We start from the raw sequence: 24,996 nt of genomic DNA, 5'->3' as shown, positions 1-24,996 counted from the left end.
ATACCTCTGCATGAGTTTCTAGTAATAGTATCACGAGTCATCCGTTGCTCTGATACCTCTGCATGGGTTTCTCGTAATAGCATCACAAGTCATCAGTCATGGCAGCTGAATGATTGCTTTCCATTAGATCACTAATAGCACTACCACCAATGTTTTCCTTTGACAGGTTTCTTGTGATCTGCGAAATGAAAATGCATTTAAATTTATTTATTTAGTTATTCAATAACTATGGCAAATGAAAATTATGTATATCCATGCAAAATTTGGAAGAGTGTACTATATTTAAAATAAATTTAGAACTAGCAAACGAACACTCATATCATCATTGAACGTACAGATAATATTATCTGTTATTAATAGGCCACAGTACAGAGTACCACGACTTTCCATCTCTCTTCATTATGGCCGTGGGGAAGCTTTTCCGTCAGGAGAAATTACTGATTATTACACAACACCACAGCAGTAATACTGTATGGTCTGCAATGCGCACGTGTGTCTGTTTAGCTAAATCCCTGTTAGATTCAACCATTTCCCAAAGGTTGTTTTGTTTACTCTACTCATGCACTGCACGCACGAAGAAAGTTTAATAAGGGTAAAATATGAAACTTAATAGGCAGCATCTAAAATGCATAACGCACAAATATTTTATTTCAATAAGATGGCGTTCATCTAAGGTACTTTCTATTCTGTCGTGTAACGTCTGTCTCTCTGTGCAGTCTACCTCTGCTACATTCATAATTAAAATAACAAAGAGACGCCTGGTACAACGAGAAGTTTGGGAACCAGACCCCCGACGGAGACAGACGTTCCTATGCAATAGGCCTATTTCTTTGACTTGAATTCTCCATGATATCACTGGCCTAGCCTAGTCTATAATGATAACCGTCTACACAACAGCCCATGAAATTGCAGACATAAATTCCGACATTCAGGAAGCTTACCATGGCAATAATGGTAAACGATCGGGTCCACAGACTTTCGGGTTCAAGACGATCAGGCCCATTTGAGACACGAGCAAAACCAATGCCTATGACTATCGTGCAAAAGAACTACCATTTAATAACATAATTTATTGATATAGCCAATGTTTATTTAATATATAAAAATAAATTATTATTTCTAAAACTTTGTTATTCGGGGATTCGCCAAGCGGTCAACTGTGGCCGCATCATTCGCGTGGCTAAAAAATGATCATTTTCGGCAATGTTTTAGTCAGATTTTGCTTTATTGCATCATTATCTCTAGCAGTACTACCCCAAAACCTCTCTGATTCACTATTGCGCTGTGTTGGCATTCCATTGCCTGTAGTATACATCTATGCTTTTGATTTATAGCCATGTGATTAGACTTATAAAATCAATAACTGCTCACCATGGCGAAGCAAAAACAAGTTTGACAAGTTCCTTTGCAATGGAGTTTGAATTAAACAACATGATAACGAACAATATAAATGCTTGGAGACAAGTGGACCTTTTAGTTGGATTTTATGCTTTCACCAAAATGATGATTTGATTATCTATTTGATCATATGCCATCGCCGAAATGGCTAAAGCATTTATTTTTCACCACTCTGAAGACGTTTTCGTCCATGGCGACTTTGCGAGCCCAGTACATCTAGACAAAAATTTGAGTTTTCGTTTATCTTTTTGATACTTACAGATGAAATAGATTGGGGACTGGCTTTCTGAATTTGTGATCTTAGGAATTCAACTTCTTGGCTAAGAGCATGTCTTTCTTTCATCAAACCAGTTTGCTTTTGTAGTAACTCGTATATCTAGAAATCAAATATATACTTTAAATACAAAGTTAAAATACTTATAACAATATCAAGTCATCAGATAAAACAAACAACAAATTCAAACACAGGTAGTTTAGTATAGCTTGAGCTCGCTTCCTGAATTAAGTAACAGTGACATTTACAGTGACCTATATTAAAGAGGTATCATGAAAAATTTAATAGGCCATATTGCAGTTTTAATGGAACGAAACAACATTAATGATTTAACAATAATAAAATGACAAAATAAACAGTTAAATTTCACCAAAAATTTGCACCTGTTTTCCAGTCCTTTGGCCATGTTCATCCAACTGCTCTAACCTGCTTTTCATACGTTTATGAAGACGTCCATGATCAACACATTGCATTTCCATCTCGGCATGCTGTTGAGAAAGACGGTCACAACGTAGACTCAGTTCCGAATTTGTTTGTTTAAGTCTCCTTATTTCAGACCTATTAGAAGAAAAACAATAGGAATCAGTTTTTTAAAAAGCTTTTTCAGTGTGCGAAAAAAAAGAACTAAAAAACAACTCCACTCCAAATAATGAGTACAAAACATTCATTCATTCACCTACTTTTATTCAATTTATATATATTTACATGCTAGGCCGGGATGTTAGGCCATTCAAAATAATAAATGCGGAGTTGAACAGCGGACACAACTAGTTGTTTTCCGAACGCAATCACTTACAACACTGCATGGAAAAAATTTTCAAAATGTTTACAGAAAGCTGGACATGCACGTTAATTATCACCATTACATATCACTTTTCTGTTAGGTAGGGCTAATTCCAACCGATACGTAATTAACCACTCAAATCGCAAGTGTGAAATATTCTAACGTAGTGATCTTTACCTGTATTTATCACTGACTTCTTGTACTTTGTCTGTTAGATTGGTTCCTTCATCTCTTAGTTTATTTATCAACAAACCTTGACTACATATCACATTCTCAAGTTCAGTTACTGTAGAAGCTAAAAGTAAAATTATAAATTATTTGAAAATATTATAACACACACAAAGGGTATCTTTGCCATTTGATTGATTTCTAAACCAGATGCCATAGCCTTTCAGAATGACAAACATGCTAAAATAAGAAACATAATATATGTATTATGTATTACAAAATTATTTTTAAATCAACAGGCACAAAATAAATTATAAACAGCTCGGTGATATACTGAATAAAAATTAATTAATTTTGAAACGACAAAAAATCTGTGAGAATGAGAAAAAGCTGTCCCAACCAAAATATATTTATATACCAAACATGTGAAAGAACTCAATTTTTATGGTGAACAAGCTTTCACATTTTGTACTATTTTATCATTTTGGGAATAAACAATTTTGTGAATAAATAAAGATTTAGATTTTATATCATATGCTGTTACTTTCTCATGTTATAATCTGAGAACCATATCTTTGCATGGCTTAGCTTTCAAAATTTAGTCAGGATAAATTAAGTTTTGTTTATTTTCTGAATGGATTAAACTAGGGAACAAGATGATGAGTTGATTCTTAACTTACAATATCTATTCTCCTGCTCATGTATAACTTGTTGTAGCTCCTGTTCTCTTTGTTGAGTGCGGCGGGTTAAAGTTCGTAGTTCATCGTTACGACTACGATCAATGCCATCTTTTGCCATCTTCACTAGCATAAGCTTTACAAAAACAATAGGAATTGAATATTGCATTTTTATATGTGATTTTAAACACAATTTTACATAAAGATAAAAGGTTATATTTTCATGAGGCAAAGCTGAGTGAAAATAGAGCATTCATATTTCACCAAATGAAATTATTTGTATTATTGCATGAATATAAAACATTCACTATTTGTTTTATAACACACCAACCTTTTAATGAGAGGCTAGGCCAATGCCTAAACCATTCAAGAATTAGGCAGTAATGCAATTGGTGCAGAACAGAACAATTACAGACGGCTTGGCACTACAGCTTGATTTTAATGTGCTAGCACATTCTGGTTCTGGCTCGCTGGGTAAAAAAAACATTATTGCACTCTTCTACCTATCCTAAATTTCTCTTTCAATAAATCGACTTGACAAGATACAATATCATTAGTTTATTTCTTACATCTCGTTCTGCTGTATTGCATCTCTCTGTTAACTTGATACTTTCATCTTTGCTCAATAAAGCTTGTTTTTCAGCCTCATCCATACGTCGCTTTACATCTCCCAACTCAGATTTTAAACGAGTCTTTTCCTGAAGCATAAAACAAATTTCTACATTTATTTATTTAATTATACTGTAATTGTAATAAGCATTATGACATCATAGTCGCTTTCGTACATTGAAAGAGCCAGAAGATAACAACATGCAATTGTTTATTGTGTTTATTGTGATGCAGTAACCACCTACAGTTGAACCTCCTGTAAGCGGCCACCCTTGGAACCAGGTTTTTTCGATAGAGGGCCAAAATGATGTACTGTATTGGCCATGCACGATATTTTTTGCCGTTCTTAACGCAACGGGCCTCTAAATTCGCCAACTAATTGTATTTTATTGTTTATGATCAGGTGGTTTGGTATTATTTATGATTTTCAGACACGTTTTAGTAGTTTAGTGTAGTTTTCTCATCTCATCTAAAAAACACAGGAAGTTTCTTCACAAAAATGTTTTTAAAACCGCTTCGAAATAAAGCTAATATATAAAGCATAATAAGTATAAAAATTGTATTTTTTTTGTCGGGTGGCTACTTGCAGGAGGTAATTTACCATACAAAAAATCTCATTTTTAGTAAAAAACGGGAGGTGGCCGCTTACCCAATGCACTAATTAAATAGGAAAACAGGCTTTTGAAAGTGCGGCCGTTAAAGGAGGTGGCCGCTTACAAGAGGTCAGGGATGTCACCACGCTGGTCGGCCCCGACCAGCACTCAACATTTCCGACCAGGATTTACAGGCTGCCGACCACCACTATTATTTATTAATCATTACGATATTTATATTAGGCCTAGGCTTAACTAAATTTCGTACTAAAACATTTTACCTAGCACATCGTCAAGCTAGCCTCATATAGATAAGACAAAAGACTATAGCAAATGTTTCCGTGGTTACGTACGTTACTTTATTTGTAACACAATACCAGGCCTACCCTGCCCTGGTATTCATTGTTACAGCTTGTGAGTCATGGCGAACAACGTGCTACACAGCACAGTGTACAAGTTTAAAGTTCACGTAGCGACCATTCAAGCATTTTATTTTTCACAGATTAAAAATACAAACAAGTACGCAGTAATTAAAAATGTACAACTACATAGACCCAAACAAAATCATTTTTAATTGCTGAATGTTTTGTCACCCTGCTTTAATTATTATTATGTTACTAGTTTTACATTTTTGTACTCTACGAACTATTAAAAAAAATAAAAAAACATACGCATGGTTCAGTGAGACCGGGCAAGTTCGTTTGTTTATGATCGCCGAGCATGGTACAATAATTACACGTCCCTGGGATAACTTCAGGTTGCTGAACTTCAGTTAACCCATAAACACGTGTCTGTTCTTGCCGGCCATGCACTACATGCTTGCCGCACAGTTGTGAAACAAAAAATCCGGAATTCGCGAATACGCTAAAAAACTCTCGCGCAAAAGAACACGAACATTATATCGAGCAACAAGTAGTAAGGTCTAGGCTAATAATTTATCTACAGTATTTGATTAGGGATTAAGCCTAAATAAGGAAGCGCCTGTTTTTGTGGAATTCAGATTTTGGGGCATCTATCTAAGCCTCCTTGGCTAGGCCTAGTGGTCGTAGTGTCTACAAAGGCTAGGCCTAAGCCTGACGCGATCTATTGCTATTCATTTCGTAAGCGTTTTTTTGTTTTCGCGAATAATAACGGCGACTCCCCGGTGGTACAAGGTTAGGCCTAGACCTGACGCAATTTGTTGTTATTTATTTTCATAATTCTTTATGTTTCGCTAAAATAACGACAAACCCCCGGGGGGAGATACCCCCCCCCCCCAGCCCCCGGGAAATTTGCCGACCGGCACTCCAAAAAGCTGGTGACATCCCTGAGAGGTGGCCGCTCACAGAGGTTTAACTGTACGAATCCTCAATAACATATAATGGTTGTCAAATAAAGGAATGAACAGCATTGTATTATTAATGAAGTATATGCAAATAATAATGATCAGCTTCATCCTTTATATTTGTAATGAACCATTTGATAATAAATATTCATAGTATTTTCTTACCTGAACAAGTTCTTGAATTTCTAATGAGGTAGTTTGTCTAAGTTTGTCCAATTGTCTTATAGCTTCATCTCTTTGTATTGTTGATGAAGTACTTGATACTTTCGCATCATGAGAAGCCTATAAAATAAACCCATTCCATTCTGAATGTAGTCATTTGTTTTTTTGAAGAACACATTGCAGCATGATTTTTAAAACTGCTGTGGATTTACCTTTATTAACCAAGAATGATTATGATTATTTATAATATTATGTAGACACGCTTGCTAAGAGGTGAAATATAAGATTTGGCATCCACAAGGAAATGATATTTTTCTCGAGGGACTATATCTCTCGAAGTGAAGCTGAGGGAAATTAAATCCTGAGAGAAAAATATCAATTCCAAGGGGATATCAAATCTTATATTTCACCAATAAAAAGGCAATATTTGTTATTATATATATAAATCCAAAGGCAAATTACTGAAAAAAAAGAGAAAAGCTAAATCAAAACGATAAGTAAAACAGCCAGAAAAGTTAGCAGAGCATTCGGGCAACACTAGCCCTTCATCAGTGCAAGTGAAGGAATTTGGATAACGTCATTATTATATATATACCGTACTGACGCGGGTATAAGCCCATACTCGGGTATAAGCCCACCCCCGACTTTTGACTAATTTTCATGAAAAATGAGGCACTCGGGTATAAGCCCACCCATTAATTCGAAGATCTACAGTGTGTGTCGTAATACATTATTTTGTATTTGGCGACGTCCATACACCGAATACACCTACCTTTGATCATAACCAAGCTAGGCTAATATACGCTAGGCCATATGAGGCCTAGCGGTCCTGTTTTGTTTACACTCCATAGCGGTTGAAGATCGCTTCACACATGATGCTACAAGTTGCCAAAATGGTAAACCACTATTTGGTATCGGCTGCCATAAACAAGCTTATTAAATTTCTTTGGTACATTTCTATTTAACGAACATTGTATACTTGCTTTTCTGCTTGATAAATTCTTGTTCAATTGATGTTTAAAATAAGATATTCTACGATAAATTACACGAACTATAAGCTTAATTTTCCGACACTCTACACCTCGTGTATTTAGAGGCAACGTCGTACACGTGAGGGCGCTCGCTCGCATGGTGGAATACACAGTGTACATGTGCTGTTTTTGACGATCTGCATTTTTGGATCCTCGGGTATAAGCCCACCCCCCAAACTTGACGTGATTTCCAAGCCAAATATCAGTAGAATATCTGCTGGGTCGTTTTAGTTATCAAAGAGGTAATGATTACATAGTATGCACACAATTGCTTTTTTTTTTTTGGGTAAAACATGGTACCAATTGAGTTTATCCGCAAAATCCAGAAACGTACCTGCGTAATATAAACGGAATGTTGCATGATCTGTGATTTGGCTTGTTCTAACTCATTTGTTAAGGCCACTTTCTCTCTTGTTACTTTCTCTATTTGGTTCTGTATTGCAGCATTTTCCTGTACTCCCTGAGCAATCTGAAAATAATAAGAAAATATGATTGAAAACATGTTCAATCTCTTAAAATTACAAGAAAATGTGATTGAAAACAAGTTCAATCTCTTAAAATTACAAGAAAATGTGATTGAAAACAAGTTCAATCTCTTAAAATTACAAGAAAATGTGATTGAAAACAAGTTCAATCTCTTAAAATTACAAGAAAATGTGATTGAAAACAAGTTCAATCTCTTAAAATTACAAGAAAATGTGATTGAAAACAAGTTCAATCTCTTAAAATTACAAGAAAATGTGATTGAAAACAAGTTCAATCTCTTAAAATTACAAGAAAATGTGATTGAAAACAAGTTCAATCTCTTAAAATTACAAGAAAATGTGATTGAAAACAAGTTCGATCTCTTAAAATTACAAGAAAATGTGATTGAAAACAAGTTCAATCTCTTAAAATTACAAGAAAATGTGATTGAAAACAGTTCAATCTCTTAAAATTACAAGAAAATGTGATTGAAAACAAGTTCAATTTCTTAAAATTACAAGAAAATGTGATTAAAAAATAAATATGAACTGAAAAATGTGGAGATAATGTTTGATTAACAATTTAATAACAATACTTTGTTATAACATAATTATTATGTTTCATTTAGAGTGGAAATCAGTTGCGTTTGTACTTTTATCATTGTTTTACTTTAGAATGAATAACAATGTATGTATGTATTTGTATTGTTTGGCATTCTAATTCACTAGTATACCTGTTGTTGAAGCTGTTCCAATTGTTGTTCATACTCCCTCCTTACAAGTTCTCTTTCAGTCATCAAACGGTTTTGTTGATCAGCTACTAAATCAGTCATTCGCTGCTCACTGTTCCTCACATCATCAGCCAATTGTTCCCTTTGAACTAATGCCTAAAAAAATATGTTATTACATACAGCTTGCTCAGTAGTTTTGATTTTGTTTTAACAAAATAAATTTATTTATTTAAATAATTATTATTATTCTACCAGATTTACTTCTACTCTCATATTTCATTGGTAACCATTCAATTTTATATAAAGAGAAAGATTACATGCATTTTCACGCTGCACATTTAAAGATGTATTGTCCCTTTGACTAATTCCAAAAAAATAAAAAATAAAAGATTTCGAAAAAATGTGGGTCATTTTGAAGTATCATAATAGTTATTAACTATCACCAAAAATTTTTCGAAAAAAAAAACAAAATGTTTTTTTGTTAAAAAAATAACTTTGACTTCCAGTCAAAGTTTTCAATCAAAACATATCCCATAATGAAACGCGCTTGTTTGGCTACTCTGTATGCATAATCATAAAACTTCCTCATGATCTGTGTGAAAATCCCTTCTTAACCGTGACGAGTTGTAAACAATCCTAATTTAGCATATGCATAATGCGTAATCATGGTTTGAAATCTTTGTTTACTTTCGCTCGTGACAATTTTCCAGATGAAATGTAATCAAACTAATTTACCTGTTAATTAAGTAAACTTGTTGTTTTTGGCTCAAATTTTCGACTTAAAGTGAATAACTTCAATATTACTTTGATATGACCACTTTAAATTTAGAATATTTTGACCTTCATTTTTTTGTGTTTCAAGGGACAATACATCTTTTTAAGTTATGGTGCAGAGAATGGAAGCATTAGGAAACTCTATTATGCAGAATTTGGACTGGGCATGTGAACACTCCAAAGCATGTCTACGAGAAGAGTCTATGAAAATATCTGCTGATAATATGTATGCAGTATAGTCTTCAAGACGTTATTTCTTAATTTATTAAAAAGAATATCATTAAAAGCACCATTTAATGAAGGAAGACAAATATTTAACAATGTTACGTCAGAAAGTCGAGCTGAGTTTTGTAAGAAATATTTCTTTTTTACTTTTGTGATAAAGAATGATCTCATCTTAACATGATTTATAGAGTATCTCTTTTTGGCTGTATTATACCCTTTCACATCAAACTCCGCAATGAATAGTTTGATAGTGTAGACAGAGCTTTATAAGTTAACTATCAGTTTCCTTACCTGTGTCTTTTCCAGTTGAGCTTCCTGTAACATGTCTAAACTGTGTTTAACTTGTGTGTATGCTTCAGCCTCTTTCTGTTTCATTTCTACCATGTTTGATTTCATTGTGGTTACAACATCCATCAGATCATCACGTTCTCTAATAAATAAAAAATAAACAAAAATTGAAGAATACAGGGGGAAAGTCTACAAGCTAGAGGGGGAAAGTACTACAGTATAATTTTCCTACATAAATCTCTCCTAAAACAATTAGTCTTAATTGCACTGCCTAACAAGTGAATTTCTATAGTTGAAACCCTGGTTCAAATCTTGCTGTTAACGTTAATATTATTCTAAACAATATTTTGTTGTGGATTGTTACTATCAACTTTGAACATTCCCATTAAAAAGTAAACTACCAATAGATGCTGGATCATTGTGGCAAGATATGGATCAAAAGTATGACCTGTAGGCAGTAAATATAAATAGTATTTCTGGGTTTGTGACCTCCTTTCAACTTCAAAATTATGCTTTGGTGAGATTCAGATCAAAACTGTGGCCTTAAGGCTGTTGAAAAACATTCAGAAGTTTCATAAAAATGTATTATATGCGAACATTATTATATTGGAACTGTTTTTGCACCAATACTATTAATAAGTAATTAGTTACCGTGTTAAAGAATCCAGTATTTTGCTTTTATTATCCATATGCGTACTAGCGAGGACCGCTTCATGTTGGGCACATCGTATACACATTCCTTCATTTTTAGGAGTGTCATCTTTACCCAGAAGACTTAGAGATTCTGACATGCGTAGTTTACTTCTTAAATCATCACAAAGCTCTTCATGCTTTTTTAACTCATTTCTGAAGCAAATAAAAAAACCTTGATGTAAAGTTTGAAATACACCACATATATCTTGAAAGAATTTCATTTAGCTTCGATTTTGTATAGATGACAAATTTCGTTTTTGTAAAAGCACAAGTTAACGGAGTACTTACTCGAACGTTTCGATCTCTAGATCTAGAGAAGGATCTCTGATAGAGATCGAAACGTTCGAGTAAGTACTCCGTTAACTTGTGCTTTTACAAAAACGAAATTTGTCATCTATACACCACATATATTTAGTTCGGAGAAGAAATGTTTGGGTTTCTCGATGTTTTGATCACTATACAGTCAACTCTCCCAATACCGGACACCCTTGGGCGGGCATATATTTTCCGGTTTTTCGAAAGTCCGGTTTCCTGAAAACATATTTTTAAAGTCATCACGTTGTCACCGAATGCTGCCCGGTACGGTCTCCTAGCATAGGGAAGGCCTAGGCTAGGCTATGATTGTGTCAATCTAGTTTTAATTAAATAAATACTGATAGGCCTAGGCCTACTTTATTAATATTAAGCTACAGTAATTCAACTTACCTTTTTTAAAAGTTACATTATTTACTGTACCAATAAAACATGTTACAATAGTAAATTATTGTTTCTCAATGTGTTTTTAACGGCAAAAAGGCCTACGTACGTACGTACGTACGGTGAACATAATTTCGGTCTGTTTATTGTTTTTCGTGAGCTAGCTAGCAGCAGCAGCATGGGTGAAGGGCTTTGATTGATGCGCATGTGCAGAGGTGTCATAATCAAATAAAAAGCCCACACCTAGACCACATGTTTTTTAAGCTCCTTTATTTTGACGTAATTTGATAGCAATGATGAAAATTGATTAGGTAAACGAGCCAAGCAATAATGACACAATAATTAATTGGTAACATTTCAAAGTTTATTAACACAAGTTAAGTCAAGTTCATTCCGTTTACGTTTTGCCATAATGATTTCCAAATTTATAATGATGCACATTTTTAGTCGATCCCGTTTTTAGTGAAACATTCCTTTTTAAAGTCCTATTGCAATTGTGAATTTAACAATAATTTAAACAAAACAAAGACACAGGAATGTAAATTTAACTTTATTAAAAAACAATTCATATGCTAAAAAACAGGGAGTTGTTAACAACTCCCTGCTAAAAACAATAGACATTAAGACATAGCGCTTCGATGTGAAAAAGCCCACCGCAGTTCGATACGCAACAAAGCAATTGCCGCCTCGTGGGTTAACAATGAACTGACCTGTCAATCACAGTGTAGTGCTCCATGGCAACATTATTTGATCGTACCGCGAAACGTCGCGCACTTCATGCATGGTGAGGGTATGATTAAAAGCTTTGTACATTGTGAATGTAGTGAATCCGAGTCAGCGACGACGATGTTACGTTGTTTTCGTAAATATTTGGAGTTTTTTAACCGTCAGTCCGGTTTTCAGACGCTAATTTTCGTATTTTGTACTTCATAATTTGTCCGGATTCCGGAATTGGGTATTCCGGTTTTCATAATAAATTACAGTACATTTAGAATAGGGACAAATTGGGCCCTCCAAAAAAGTCCGGTTTTTCGTGAATTCCGGTTTTGGGAGAGTCCGGTATTGGGAGAGTTGACTGTACTTCGATCGTCCACAGGAGTGAGAAACCAAATCATCAAAATAGGCTATGAATAAATATATTTAGAATTATTGTTCTGTGTCTGTAGCATTTTTTTGGTAATAAAATTAGTAAAATTGTATAATTTTGTATTGTTAGATTTTAAGATTTATATATATTTTTATATGGTATAGTTTATTCCATTCTGTAAGGGGCAGGTTTCCCGCTGTGGAATGAGTTTGAATAAAATAAAATAAAATTTATATATGTAAAAGTATCTCTTCAGATATACTGAAGATGAGGGCGTATTTATTTGAAACTTGGTGTGTGTGCATACAAATAAATGGATTTATAGTTCCATATTATATCTCAAGCGATACAACATGGCAGACCTATACCCATTGTGAAACAGACAATATTGTAGACCAACTTTTTGGGGTAGTGGAAAACATTTCATCATCTATTTGACTTGGCACAAAAGGTAGAAAAATATATTAATCAGTGAACATTAAAATTTAGCATTAAACATCACTTGTTACCCAAAATCTCTGTAATTTCTTTTTGCTGTTTTACTTTATATTGTTTTTATTTAGTTTTTTTACTGATTTTATTTGTATCTGCATTGAAATCCAGCCACTAATACTAACAGCATTGACATTTTTCAGTAATTTTTCATTTAATTAATACAATAATTAGAGATGTATTGTCCACTAAACAAATTTGTTTAAATTTCTTTTTTGAATATGACATTTCAATGTCATATAATAATAAAACTGCTTAAAATTAATTCTTTTGTCTTTTTATATAAGTGAAATAATCACTTTGTTGTTTATTTTTCTACAGAAGTGAATATCTTTATTAAAACTGCTAAACGGCCCATTCAAAATCTGATTTTACTAATCTTCATTTTTCATGTTTATCAGGACTTTAGCAAAAGAGAAAAGGTTTGAATAAAGATATCGGACAAAGGAATCAAGCATGGCAGTACCAAGTACTCTACATAGAGTATCACGGTGCTGAAGTCACGACGGTAGGTGCGTGGTTGCTAGCCAACCAAAAAATGCGTTCAACCGGCCTGAGTGATTCCAGGTCACCAATGGTTTGGAAAAGGGTTATTGAAGTAGTCATTTTAAAACTTAATAATTTTCAATAAAAACAAACTAAAATTTCAAAAGATCACTAAATATTTGTTTTTAATAATCTATTTATTCTTCAACTACAGTTTAAGTTTAAAAAAATCAAGCTAAGATACATAATTTGATAGAAATACAGATCTACAGTATACAGTTTATCAACATAGTAGCGTTGAACGCATTTTTTGGTTGGCTAGCAACCATGCAGCGCCCTCTGTCGTTGTGACGTCACATCGTAATACTCTATGGTAAGACTAGGACAAAATGTTACAAACTCACTTAGTGTATGTTAGTTGTGATTCTAAACGTTTGGTCTTGGCTTCATGAAACTGTTTCACTTGTTCCTATAAAGATAAACTCAAGTTATGACATGCTAAATAATCTGAGCAATGATAAATATAAAAACAAGATACAGTACACAACTCCACATGCATTATCCCACTTAATATTCAGTCATTAAATAAAATTAATTTTTTATCCTAAGAGACCATTTTTGTATATGAATTTTTAATCGGGCTGCGTTTTTTGTATATTCTCCTTTCGAATTCGTAACTTTGTTGATGTAGTTTAGTTTGAATGTACTCCAATTCAGCTCCTTCGGCTGCGATAGTAATAATATTTTATAGTTTCTTTAATTTGTACCATATTAAATATACAGAGATATACAAAGCCAAATTACCTATGAGCTAATATATATACTAGACAATAACCAGCAATAATGGACTCTTAGCCTATAAATAGAAACATTAGGAATCCTAATTTATATAGGCTAAGTAACATTTTCCTCTCCACCCCACAATAGTAGAGTTCATTAGGGGTGATTATTGTCATAATACTACTAGAAGTAATAAAAACTGTACCAGTTCCTGCTCCCATTTAGCATAAAGGTCTTTGTTCATTGGTTGTTCTGGATCGATTTTGTTAGCATCTGGTTTACTTCCTTTAAATAACTTATCTTCTGCCTCCTAATTTTAGCAAGAAAACAAAAACATAAAACAAATTAATCATCTGTTTAAACACATTCGTATATGCCTGTTTGGGAAACTTTTAATATATATACCATCAACACAAAATGTCAACACTCTAAACCTTTTTTCGGCCAAACTAACTGCAGAGCATAAAATCAAATTTTGGCAATTAGTTTTATACCAACTTTTTACTAGACTGTGTTTCGATTTAATAATAATAAAATATGTTGATACTTTTCATATGCGTTTTAATATTTGAATCAGTCTAGGAAGACGTGTACATGTTAAAAACCAAGAATTTCTAAAAATGTAATATTTGATATGTGTATTTCGATGTGTTTCTTTTGATACAAGTATGCAATTAATTCTTTTCTACCTGCGGAAATTGTTGAAGTTCCAATGCAAGCTGTACCATGTTAGTCTTAAGTTCTTCATGTAATTTAACATTTTCAGATAAAACATTGTCGGTTTTGTCTTTTAGAACAAGCATTTCTTCCTGAAGTATCAAGCAAGATAACAAAGATTTCAGTAAATAATTAAATTATTATTTATTACATCACTTGAGCAGTCCTTAAAACGAAATCGTCCATTCCATTTACAAAAAATCTGTCTTTACCAGAATATAACCTGCATACACCATTTTATAGTATGAAAGGGCTGTAAAAAAATCTATTTTACTATACACCGTTTACTTGATACACTTGGCTGAACAACGTTCAAATTAACTGCAGAACATCATGCTCTCACACATCAAGATAGAGAAATATATCTATGATCGTTCACACAGCATGGCTGGGAGTATATTACTGGAATCGTGTTCTGTTAGGAAGGGGATTTAGTTAATCTGGAGCTACTCTTTAAATTTATAAAACTAAATATTAGTAAACAATCAAACAGATATACTTTACCTTACAAAATTTGAGATCACCTTCCAACTGCTGGATGTAGGAACTCTGGTTTTTAATTAAAGGAACGAGCTGATCAGATGTCGGCAATGTGTCAGGATTTCGCATATCATGATGTGATATAGATGGTGAAGATAGGTCACGCTACATTAATTAGAAATAAATCAAATACACATTAACGTTTTATGTTAACCATGCTTACTGAATTGTTGCTATTTATTGGCACTGTCGAATGTGCACCTAATTATTTGTTTTTTACAAAACAACCGATAACAAAAGAATCTCCTTTTCGTCAAGAAACATGAAACTATTCAAAAGACTTTGTGGAATAGAATAGAGCCAATAGGTGGCACTATGTTGAGACATGGAGTATTGAGCCCTCAATAGGTTAGAAGGGTAAGATGTAATTAAAAACTGACCATTTGTAAAGGCTGGTTCCTGATACTAGTGCTGCCAGGGAAACTTGCTAATTTGTAATCTGTATTTGGATGTAGCTTTCTCTCTTCTTCTTTCAGTAAAAATTTCAAGCGGTGTGCAGCACTGCCATAATCTATACTGTTGTGTGACCTCAGTTCAGAGTGACCTTGAAAGTTTACTGAATGACCTGGTGACCTCTTTGGACTGCGGTCAGGATGTGGTAGTCTAAATGCTTGGGTCAGATTATCCAAAGACCCATGAGCTCGCTCTTTTGCAAAAACAAAGGTCACATTTTTAAGAAGTTTAAAATAAAAATAGATAATAAACATTTTAATTACTATAAAACATCTTTTCGCTAAATAATGCACTTGTCAATTGTATGACCCATGGGTGCGTCATTTACAAATAATTACTGATGCAGGGGTGCGTCAAAAAACCCTAGATGGTACGTCACATCAATGAACAAGGTGTGTCAATGTCCGTCACTTTACCACCCACCATATCATAAACAACATGATCACAGTGCGTCAAAATGGGTGCGTCATGGTCACCTAAAGGTAAGTCACATTTTTGACGCACCCGGACAAATGACGCACCTCTCCCGGGGGTCGTATAGTGGGTCATACAATTGACAAGTGCATAACTACAGTAATTTTAGTTTTGCTCAATCAAGAACTATAGTATAAGAAGAGAACTGTAAGAAATTGAAAGGAACTATAACATTTGTTCCTTTCAACTTCTTAGGACGCAAGAACAAGTAACGCAGACAAGTTTGCTTACGAATACAAAAACTTTTTTTTAGTTTGCTTTTCGCCTAGGTGGGGGAATGTAACAGAATGATAATAATATTATTGACCTAGGACTAGCCTACTACTACTAGCTAGGCCCTAGGAAAAGAATTTACACTGTACTAGCCTACTAGTAGGTTAGGGCCTACTACACAGTTCATATAACATTTTTCAGAAAATACATATACTCTAGTAGCTAGATCAACTTTCGTATGCACTTTGAGGTCCAGAGAATTTGACTACAGAAATTGGTTTAGGGTGGTCAAACAATCATTATTGGCCTGGTTACACATTTTGAAAATGTGGCGAAAGGTCAAAAGGTCAGGGTGAAAGGTCATAAGACCAAACGCCAATATGTCCTTAAATCTCAACAACCACTGGTCACAGTGAAGTAATTTTGGTCTCAAATTGATCAGAAGGTATACATTTATATTCAGTCTAATGGGACATTTTAGTCAAAAATTACCGGAAATGCCATTTCTGACCTTTGACCCACACCCCAGGGCATGTATGTATCTCCGTAACTACTGATCGTAGACACTTGAATTTGGTCTTAAATTGTTTGAAATAAACATTTTGTTATTTGTTGCACATTTTTAAAAATGTTACAAAAGGTCAAAGGGTCAGGGTCAAGGGTTATATGAACAAATATAAATAGATACTTGTATCTCGGCAACCACTTGTCGCAGCAAATCAATTTTAGTCTCAAAATGTTCAGAAGGCATGCTTTCATATTCAATCTAATGGGACATTTTAGTCCAAAATTATCAGAAATGCCATTTCTGACCTTTGACCCACATATCATGGCATCTTCATATCTCTGTAAGTACTGGTCGTAGAAACTTAAATTTGGTATCAAATTGTTTGAAATATACATATTTACATTCATTGTAATAGAAAATGTGGTTAAAAGATGGACAGAAATACTATTACTAATGTTTCAAATAAAAAACATATCTCTACATAACTTATCCTTAGACAGTAATGTTATGCAATAACTGATACTTTAAATTGTTTCAATTTCAAGTACTAGTTATTGCTGTCCCCAAGAACATTTTGATAGAAACGTCAAGCTCAACAGTTCTTTTCAGAATGCTAGAAGTAACTTGCCATGTGTATCCGATTAAACGCCCCGGGCATTTATTGTTCAAAAGGGTTTTTAGGGGAGGGGAGGCATCTTTATTTGGGGTATAATAAATATGGTAATAGGTATAATCAAATAAATACCACCTAGATCTAAAAAAAAAAATACAGCACAATTAATATCAAAAAGTTAAAAAAAATGCTTGGTAATTGTAGATTATGGTAGTTAATGTAATGTGTTGTGATACAATTATTGTGTAAATGCATGTGGCGGGCGTATTCCACATGATGTTCTATTGGAGGGAATGGTGGCGTTTATTTGAGGGAGGCTTTTATTCAAAGCGGGTGTTAATTCGAATAAATTAATACTCTAATTTTAATAATTATAATTCGCTTCTCAACTGATAAAAGGTAATTTACATGATTCGTTTTCTTCTTTATGCTTTTTAACGAAATGTTTCTGTCTTTTAGAATAAAAGTGACACTGTCATAGATAACATTAAATGGATCTTCTCCTCCAGGTGCCAGTATAACGATATAAAACAATGACATATCATTATCCTGACACGATTGCACTCACAATGGATCTTCATTCTATCATCTGTTTGTTTGTGACTACAAGTTGACAACAATCTTTTGCATATTTTTAAATGCCAATACATAGTTTCATTACTATTGTACAATATGTCCAGCTTTCCTGAAAACACCCTTGTGTACTGTAGTACAGTGTTGTAGTATGATTTTATCATGATAACTTCTGATGCTTTTATTGTCAATGCATTCACTACCTAAAACATGTCAAAGTTTCTAGTCGTATTGATAATAAATCTCCAGAAACATATATTGTTTTATTATCTACACTGGGAGCAGACGTGTATAATATACACCGACAAAACTTATACATATTATGTATAAGTTTTGTCGGTAACATTTAAAAATATTATGCAACAGTGTTACGGAATAATGACAATGAATTGGTCTATTATAGTTGTCTCTGATACCTTTTAGTACATGATTGTACTTGCACCAGGATAGAATGAGGTTTAATCCAGTTATTATTCTTATTATATTAATTATTATTTTTTTTATCTGGGGTGTATTTATTTGATTATACATGTTACCATTATTACACCCAAACAAAATAAACGCCTTCCCTGAATAAATAAATGCCCGGGCCTTTTATTCGGGTAACTATGGTAAGTTACTTCTAGCATTGAGCTGGAGTATTTATTCGAATTAACACCCTCTTTGAATAAAAGCCTCCCTCAAATAAATGCCACCATTCCCTCCAATAGAACATCATGTGGAATAAACGCTCCGCCACATGCATTTACAAAATAATTGTATCACAACACATTTTAACTACCATAATCTACAATTTACCAAGCATTTTGACATAATTTTATCATCTTTTGATATTAATTGTGCTGTATTTTTTTACATCTAGGTGGTATTTATTTGATTATACATGTTACCATATTATACCCCAAATAAAGATGCCTCCCCTCCCCTAAAAACCCTTTTGAACAATAAATGCCCAGGGCGTTTAATCGGATACACATGGCAAGTTACTTCTAGCATTCTGAAAAGAACTGTTGAGCTTGACGTTTATATCAAAATGTTCTCGTGGACAGCAATAACTAGTACTTGAAATTGAAACAATTTAAAGTATCAGTTATTGCATAACATTACTGTCTAAGGATAAGTTGTGTAGAGATATGTTTTTTGTTTGAAACATTTTTTAGTAATAGTATTTTCTGTTCATCTTTTAACCACATTTTCTATTACAATGAATGTAAATATGTATATTTCGAACAACTTGATACCAAATTTAAGTTTCTACGACCAGTACTTACAGAGATATGAATATGCCCTGGTATGTGGGTCAAAGGTCAGAAATCGCATTTCTGATCATTTTTTACTAAAATGCCCCATTAGACTGAATATAAATGCATGCCTTCTGAACATTTTGAGATCAAAATTGACTTGCTGCGACCAGTGGTTGCCGAGATACAAGTACCTTTATTCATTTGTTCATATAACCCTTGACCCTGACCCTTTGACCTTTTGTAACATTTTTCAAATGTGTAACAAATAACAAAATATATATTTCGAACAATTTAAAGCCAAATTCAAGTGTTTACGACCAGTAGTTAAGGAGATAAATACATGCCCTGTGTTGTGGGTCAAAGGTCAGAAATGGCATTTCCGGTCATTTTTAACTAAAATGTCCCATTAGACTGAATATAAATGTATACCTTCTGATCAATTTGAGACCAAAATTACTTCGCTGTGACCAGTGGTTGTTGAGATTTAAGGACATATTGGCGTTTGGTCTTATGACCTTTCACCCTGACCTTTTGACCTTTCGCCACATTTTCAAAATGTGTAACCAAGCCAAAAATGATTGTTTGACCACCCTAAACCAATTTCTGAAGTCAAATTCTCTGGACCTCAAAGTGCATACGAAAGTTGATCTAGCTACTAGAGTAATAGGCCTAGCCTAGCATCAATGACATAAATAGACTATTGTGCATGGTAACGTGGGCGGAACCAGAATTGATCGCATCTGATGATCTGATCTGATAAAAAAAAAAACGCCGTGGTTAGGATTCGGGCACCGGAACTCAACTGCCCAGCGTTAGGGAATCCGACACGCTATTGCGCATGCCCAGAGCGAGGTAATCGGCGACTCTATCAACAACAGCGATGGATCGTTTCATAGCTGCGCCACACGGCGAACTAGCCTAGATGCCTACGGTATCCACTAATCTAGGCTAGGGCTACCAGTTAGACGTGACCAGTGGGGCCTATTTATTTTGTAATTAAAAAGTGGTTGCTTCATTCATATATAAACTTCATATCATTATGAATTATATAATTACATGACTAGTTTTATGATTTTTCATAACGCATTTTACTGTACATAACAACATGCAATCACAAGTTGATTTGTTGACGGCAGCCACCGCGTGGATATGAAAAAAAACTGTTCAGGAAGTCAGGGTCGCAACGCTAAGAACAGCATTACGATTCTTAGATAGATACTGATACTTATTAATATCATTATAATTATTTTAACGCGTGCTGTAGTATTACTATTATTTTAATTAATTCATTCATTCATGTATGGCATAGGCCAAGTTTCATCCATCGCTCTCTCGCTCGCGCAACGACTATATAGGCTACAGTAAATCCCTATTATAACACTCAGAGACTCTCGGCGGTGGTGTGTGTGTGTGGCGTGGCACTATTAGCGCAAGCTATAATTCACTTCCCAGAGCTCTGGGCATGCGCAATAGCGTGTCGGATTCCCTAACGGTGGGCAGTTGAGTTCCGGTGCCGGAATCCTAACCACGGCGAAAAAAAAAAGGCTAACCGTTCCAGGCATATTACTGTACTTTCGAACCATTGCCGCGCAGAAGGGCAGGTGAATGTTTAATGTGTTTTATAACACTCACGCGGGCTGGGTACCTAGCTAGCTAGGGCTATAGGCCTAGCTAGGCTATCTACTAAGGCGAATACAGGTCAACCCGTACCCATGCCAACTCGTACCCACCAACTCGTACCTAAATTTTGGCTTACTCGTACCCAAAATTTTGGCTGACCCGTACCCATCATTGGCTGACCCGTACCCATCATTGGCTGGCCCGTACCCAAGTTTAATGCTATTTAAAGTATATTTATATTACATTTAAACCCAGTTTTATTAAATTTTTACATACCAATCATATGTTCGATATTATAATGGCAAAAACTATTGACCTAAAATGTATAATAATATGAACAGACTCGTACGAAAAAAGCACAGCTTTCATCGTATTTGCGCGCGTACGTCGTATTTGGTAAAGTTAATACTTGAGGGGCGCTGTTTTATATGGCTCTGTGGAAGATGTCAGTGGTCGGCTGTGCTGCATTCTATTTTTTTTTCATTTATGAGTTATTAATCTATTATTTTCTACGAATAGTAGTACATGGAAATTGAAATACCCACTAGTCTGTGATGATGAAAACTTGAATTATTAAAAGTAAACATGAATATCTTTTATACATAATTTGTATTTTCATTTTATTTTACAGATAATGAAGTAATGTGCTTTTTGAAAATCGTTTTAAAACGAATGGTTTTTGTTGTTTTGTTTTGCAAGTTTTGGAAAATATTAAACTGTTTTAACATTTCGAAAATATTTAATAAATTTTTAAATAGTCACTCGTATTTTAAAATCACGAAACTATTTAAGTGGATACCAGCCTCATTGCTGCTATGCTATGAGCATTTAGTAGTAGATTAGATTATTGCCGTTTATCTAGTATACAATGACGGATGTGAGAGTAATAATAAAAGGTAACTACAGGTACTAACCTCCAATAATTTAACATTTAATTACAAACGACGACATTTGCTGTTATTACGTTTTCATTTTATAATGAGTATTACTGTATTATTATGACTAAAAACCGAAATAAATACTACTAAAACTTTAAAAAATCCTCTTATCGCTGACAGATACGTAAGTACTCAGACACGTGTAGGTAGGCCTTCAGAACGTTTATATTATTTTAGTAAATAAGACGACATCCGTTGCCATGGAAAAACGATCCTAGTTCATTTCATTTGTCTTATTTGACACATTATAGAATGCGTTTAAAAAAAAAAAAAAAAGGGAATCCCTCATCAGCAAAAACACGTAGCTGTAAGTTATTGAGGAAACATCTACCAAAAATGTTTAATTACCGTAAAAAAACAGATAATTTTACTGAATTATTTAAGAAAAAAAAATAAATAGAAAACGATCATACGCCACATTGCGTTGCCTATTTTTGGACACACTACAAATGGACCCGTACAAATGCGTTTTTTTTTTAATAATAAAGAGGAATCCCCATTCAGCAAAAACACGTAGCTGTTATAGAAGAAAATCTGCCAAAATGTTTAATTGCCTTACAGTACGACAGTACGTGTATATGATCATTTCACTGAATTATTAATAAATAAAATATATGGAAAATGATCATACGTCATTACTAAGTCGTCTCTTTGACGCCGGCCCTATAAATGCGTGTTTTTTATAATAAAAGGTTAATCCCGGTCAGCAAAAACACGTAACACGAAATCTACGAGTAATTCGACCCCATAGCCCGGCAGGCAGGCTTTTTGCTTAAAACAGGGTGTTGTTAATTCAACCAATTTTAAATATACCAAATACAATAGAAATAATAATTACTTGATCGAATGTAATCAGGGAAGATAATTAGAATAAAATAAAAGAATAAAAATTGATAAGTATAAAATTATACGTTGTTGGTACTTTACCTGGGCTTAATTGAATTGTAATACTAACTATACAACAGTTAAAATATTTTTTTATTAATTAATGTTCTCTTACGTAAATAAAAAAGACACATCAAACATACGTTTATAAAACTATAATACTAGATTTAAATAAATGTTAACAAATATATGCCTAATTAAACGAAGTCTACAATCAAATCAATAAACAATTTAAATATAAAAATATTCATACGGCAAAAGCATACCACTAGTTTTACGCCGATCAAATCATTACAAGTAATTATTCAAATTGGGTACGAGTAGGCCAAATAATGGGTACGAGTAAGCCAAAAATGGGTACGGGTAAGCCAAAAAATGGGTACGAGTAAGCCAAATACTTGGGTACGAGTAAGCCAAATATTTAGGTACGAGTTGGCATGGGTACGGGTTGGTTTGGGTACGGGTTAGCCAAAGTGGGTACGAGTTGACCAATTATTTGGGTACGGGTTAGCCAAGTTGGGTACGAGTTGGCATGGGTACGGGTTGACCAGCACCCTACTAAGGCTAGTAGGCCTAGGCCTACTAGGCCGGGTGCTGGTCAACCCGTACCCAAACACGCATTTATAGGGCGTCACAAAGAGACGACTCAGTAATGGCGTATGATCGTTTTCCATATATTTTATTTATTAATAATTCAGTGAAATGATCATATACACGTACTGTAAGGCCTGCAGGGCTATGGGGCGTAGATTTCGTGTTACGTGTTTTTGCTGACCGGGATTAACCTTTTATTACAAAAAAACACGCATTTATAGGGCGTCAAAGAGACGACTCAGTAATGACGTATGATCGTTTTCCATATATTTTATTTATTAATAATTCAGTGAAATGATCATATACACGTATTTTAAGGCAATTAAACATTTTTGGCAGATTTTCTTCTATAACAGCTACAGTGTGTAAAAAAAAATAGACAACGCAATTTGGCGTACGATCGTTTTCTATTTTTTTTTTTTTCTTAAATAATTCAGTAAAATTATCTGTTTGTTTACAGCAATTAAACATTTTTGGTAGATGTTTCCTCAATAACAGCTACGTGTTTTTGCTGACGAGGGATTCCCTTTTTAAAAAAAATACGCATTCTATAATATTCTACAAATAAATAACCCACACTCGTTTTTCCATGGCAACGGATGTCGTCTTATTTACTAAAATAATATAAACATTCTGAAGGCCTACCTACACGTGTCTGTGTACATACGTATCTGTCAGCGATAAGATGATTTTTTTTTAGTTTTAGTAGTATTTTATTTCGGTTTTTAGTCATAATAATACAGTAATAATCATTATAAAATGAAAACGTAATAACAGCAAATGTCGTCGTTTGTAATTAAATGTTAAATTATTGGAGGTTACCTTTTATTATTATTCTCACATCCATCATGTCCTAGGGAATTTGTTTTAAAAACGGCAATAATCTACTTAGATTCATTATTCTAAAATGGTCCTTATAGTAGCAGCAAAAATGAGGCTGGTATCCACTTAAATAGTTTCGTGATTTTAAAATACGAGTGACTACTTAAAAATGTATTAAATATTTTCGAAATGTTAAAACAAAACTTGCAAACAAAACAACAAAAACCATTTTTAAAACGATTTTCAAAAAGCACATTACTTCATTATCTGTAAAATAAATGAAAAGTGTGTACAGGCTATTCGTAGTAAATAATAGATCAATAACTATTCATAAATGAAAAAAATAGAATGCAGCACAGCCGACCACTGACATCTTCCATGTAAAACAGCGCCCTCAAGTATTAATTTAACTACGACCCAAAATACGATGAAAGCTGTGCTTTTTTCGTACGAGTCTGTACATAAATTATACTTAGGTAAATAGTTTTTGCCATTATAATATCGAACATATGACCTAAAAATGTAATAAAACTGGGTTTAACTGTAATAGGCCTATATAAATATACTTTAAATAGCATTAAACTTGGGTACGGGCCAGCCAATGATGGGTACGGGTTAGCCAATGATGGGTACGGGTTAGCCAATGATGGGTACGGGTGAGCCAAAATTTTGGGTACGAGTAAGCCAAAATTTGGGTACGAGTTGGTGGGTACGAGTTGGCATGGGTACGGGTTGACCTGTATTCACTAGGCCTAGTAGCCGCCTACTCTAGCCTAGGCCTAGATAGATAGCCTAGCCTAGCTAGCTAGCCTAGCTAAGAAAGGTGCGAAAGTACAATAGTTCTGCTCATCCTAATAGGCTATACCTCTAAGACTTTTTTGATAATCTGAAAGAGGAGCTTGTGCCAATTCTCCATACGACAACATCGTGGTGGTATGTAATGTGGTCTCTAACTCTGCCTAGTTACCAAGATTAAGAAGGCCCAGACTACTGGAAAATGGAAACGCTTCAAAGAAGAAGAAGGAGGATCGAAGCGCAGCAGCGCCACCGTGAAATAATTTCAAAA

General features: G+C 34.1%; 1 protein-coding gene across 1 annotated transcript; it reads right to left on the bottom strand.

Moving 5' to 3' along the window:
- Positions 1-24,856, bottom strand: LOC140061238 (serologically defined colon cancer antigen 8 homolog). Its single transcript, XM_072107748.1, has 17 exons — positions 24,796-24,856; positions 15,374-15,639; positions 14,958-15,098; positions 14,426-14,545; positions 13,942-14,046; positions 13,361-13,425; positions 10,154-10,348; positions 9,506-9,644; positions 8,219-8,371; positions 7,355-7,489; positions 5,993-6,109; positions 3,871-3,999; positions 3,305-3,437; positions 2,634-2,751; positions 2,056-2,230; positions 1,658-1,774; positions 1-178 (listed from the first exon to the last, which is right to left on the bottom strand). The coding sequence occupies exons 1-17, from the start codon at positions 24,854-24,856 to the stop codon at positions 83-85; spliced, it is 2,265 nt and encodes a 754-aa protein (XP_071963849.1). The 3' UTR covers positions 1-82.
- Between the last annotated feature and the right edge of the window lie 140 nt (positions 24,857-24,996).

This window comes from Antedon mediterranea, chromosome 10 (assembly GCF_964355755.1).
Source record: "Antedon mediterranea chromosome 10, ecAntMedi1.1, whole genome shotgun sequence".
Classification (NCBI taxonomy): Eukaryota; Metazoa; Echinodermata; class Crinoidea; order Comatulida; family Antedonidae; genus Antedon; species Antedon mediterranea.
Note: the sequence above shows the minus strand (reverse complement) of the source record. Positions and strands in the feature narration are given on the sequence as shown.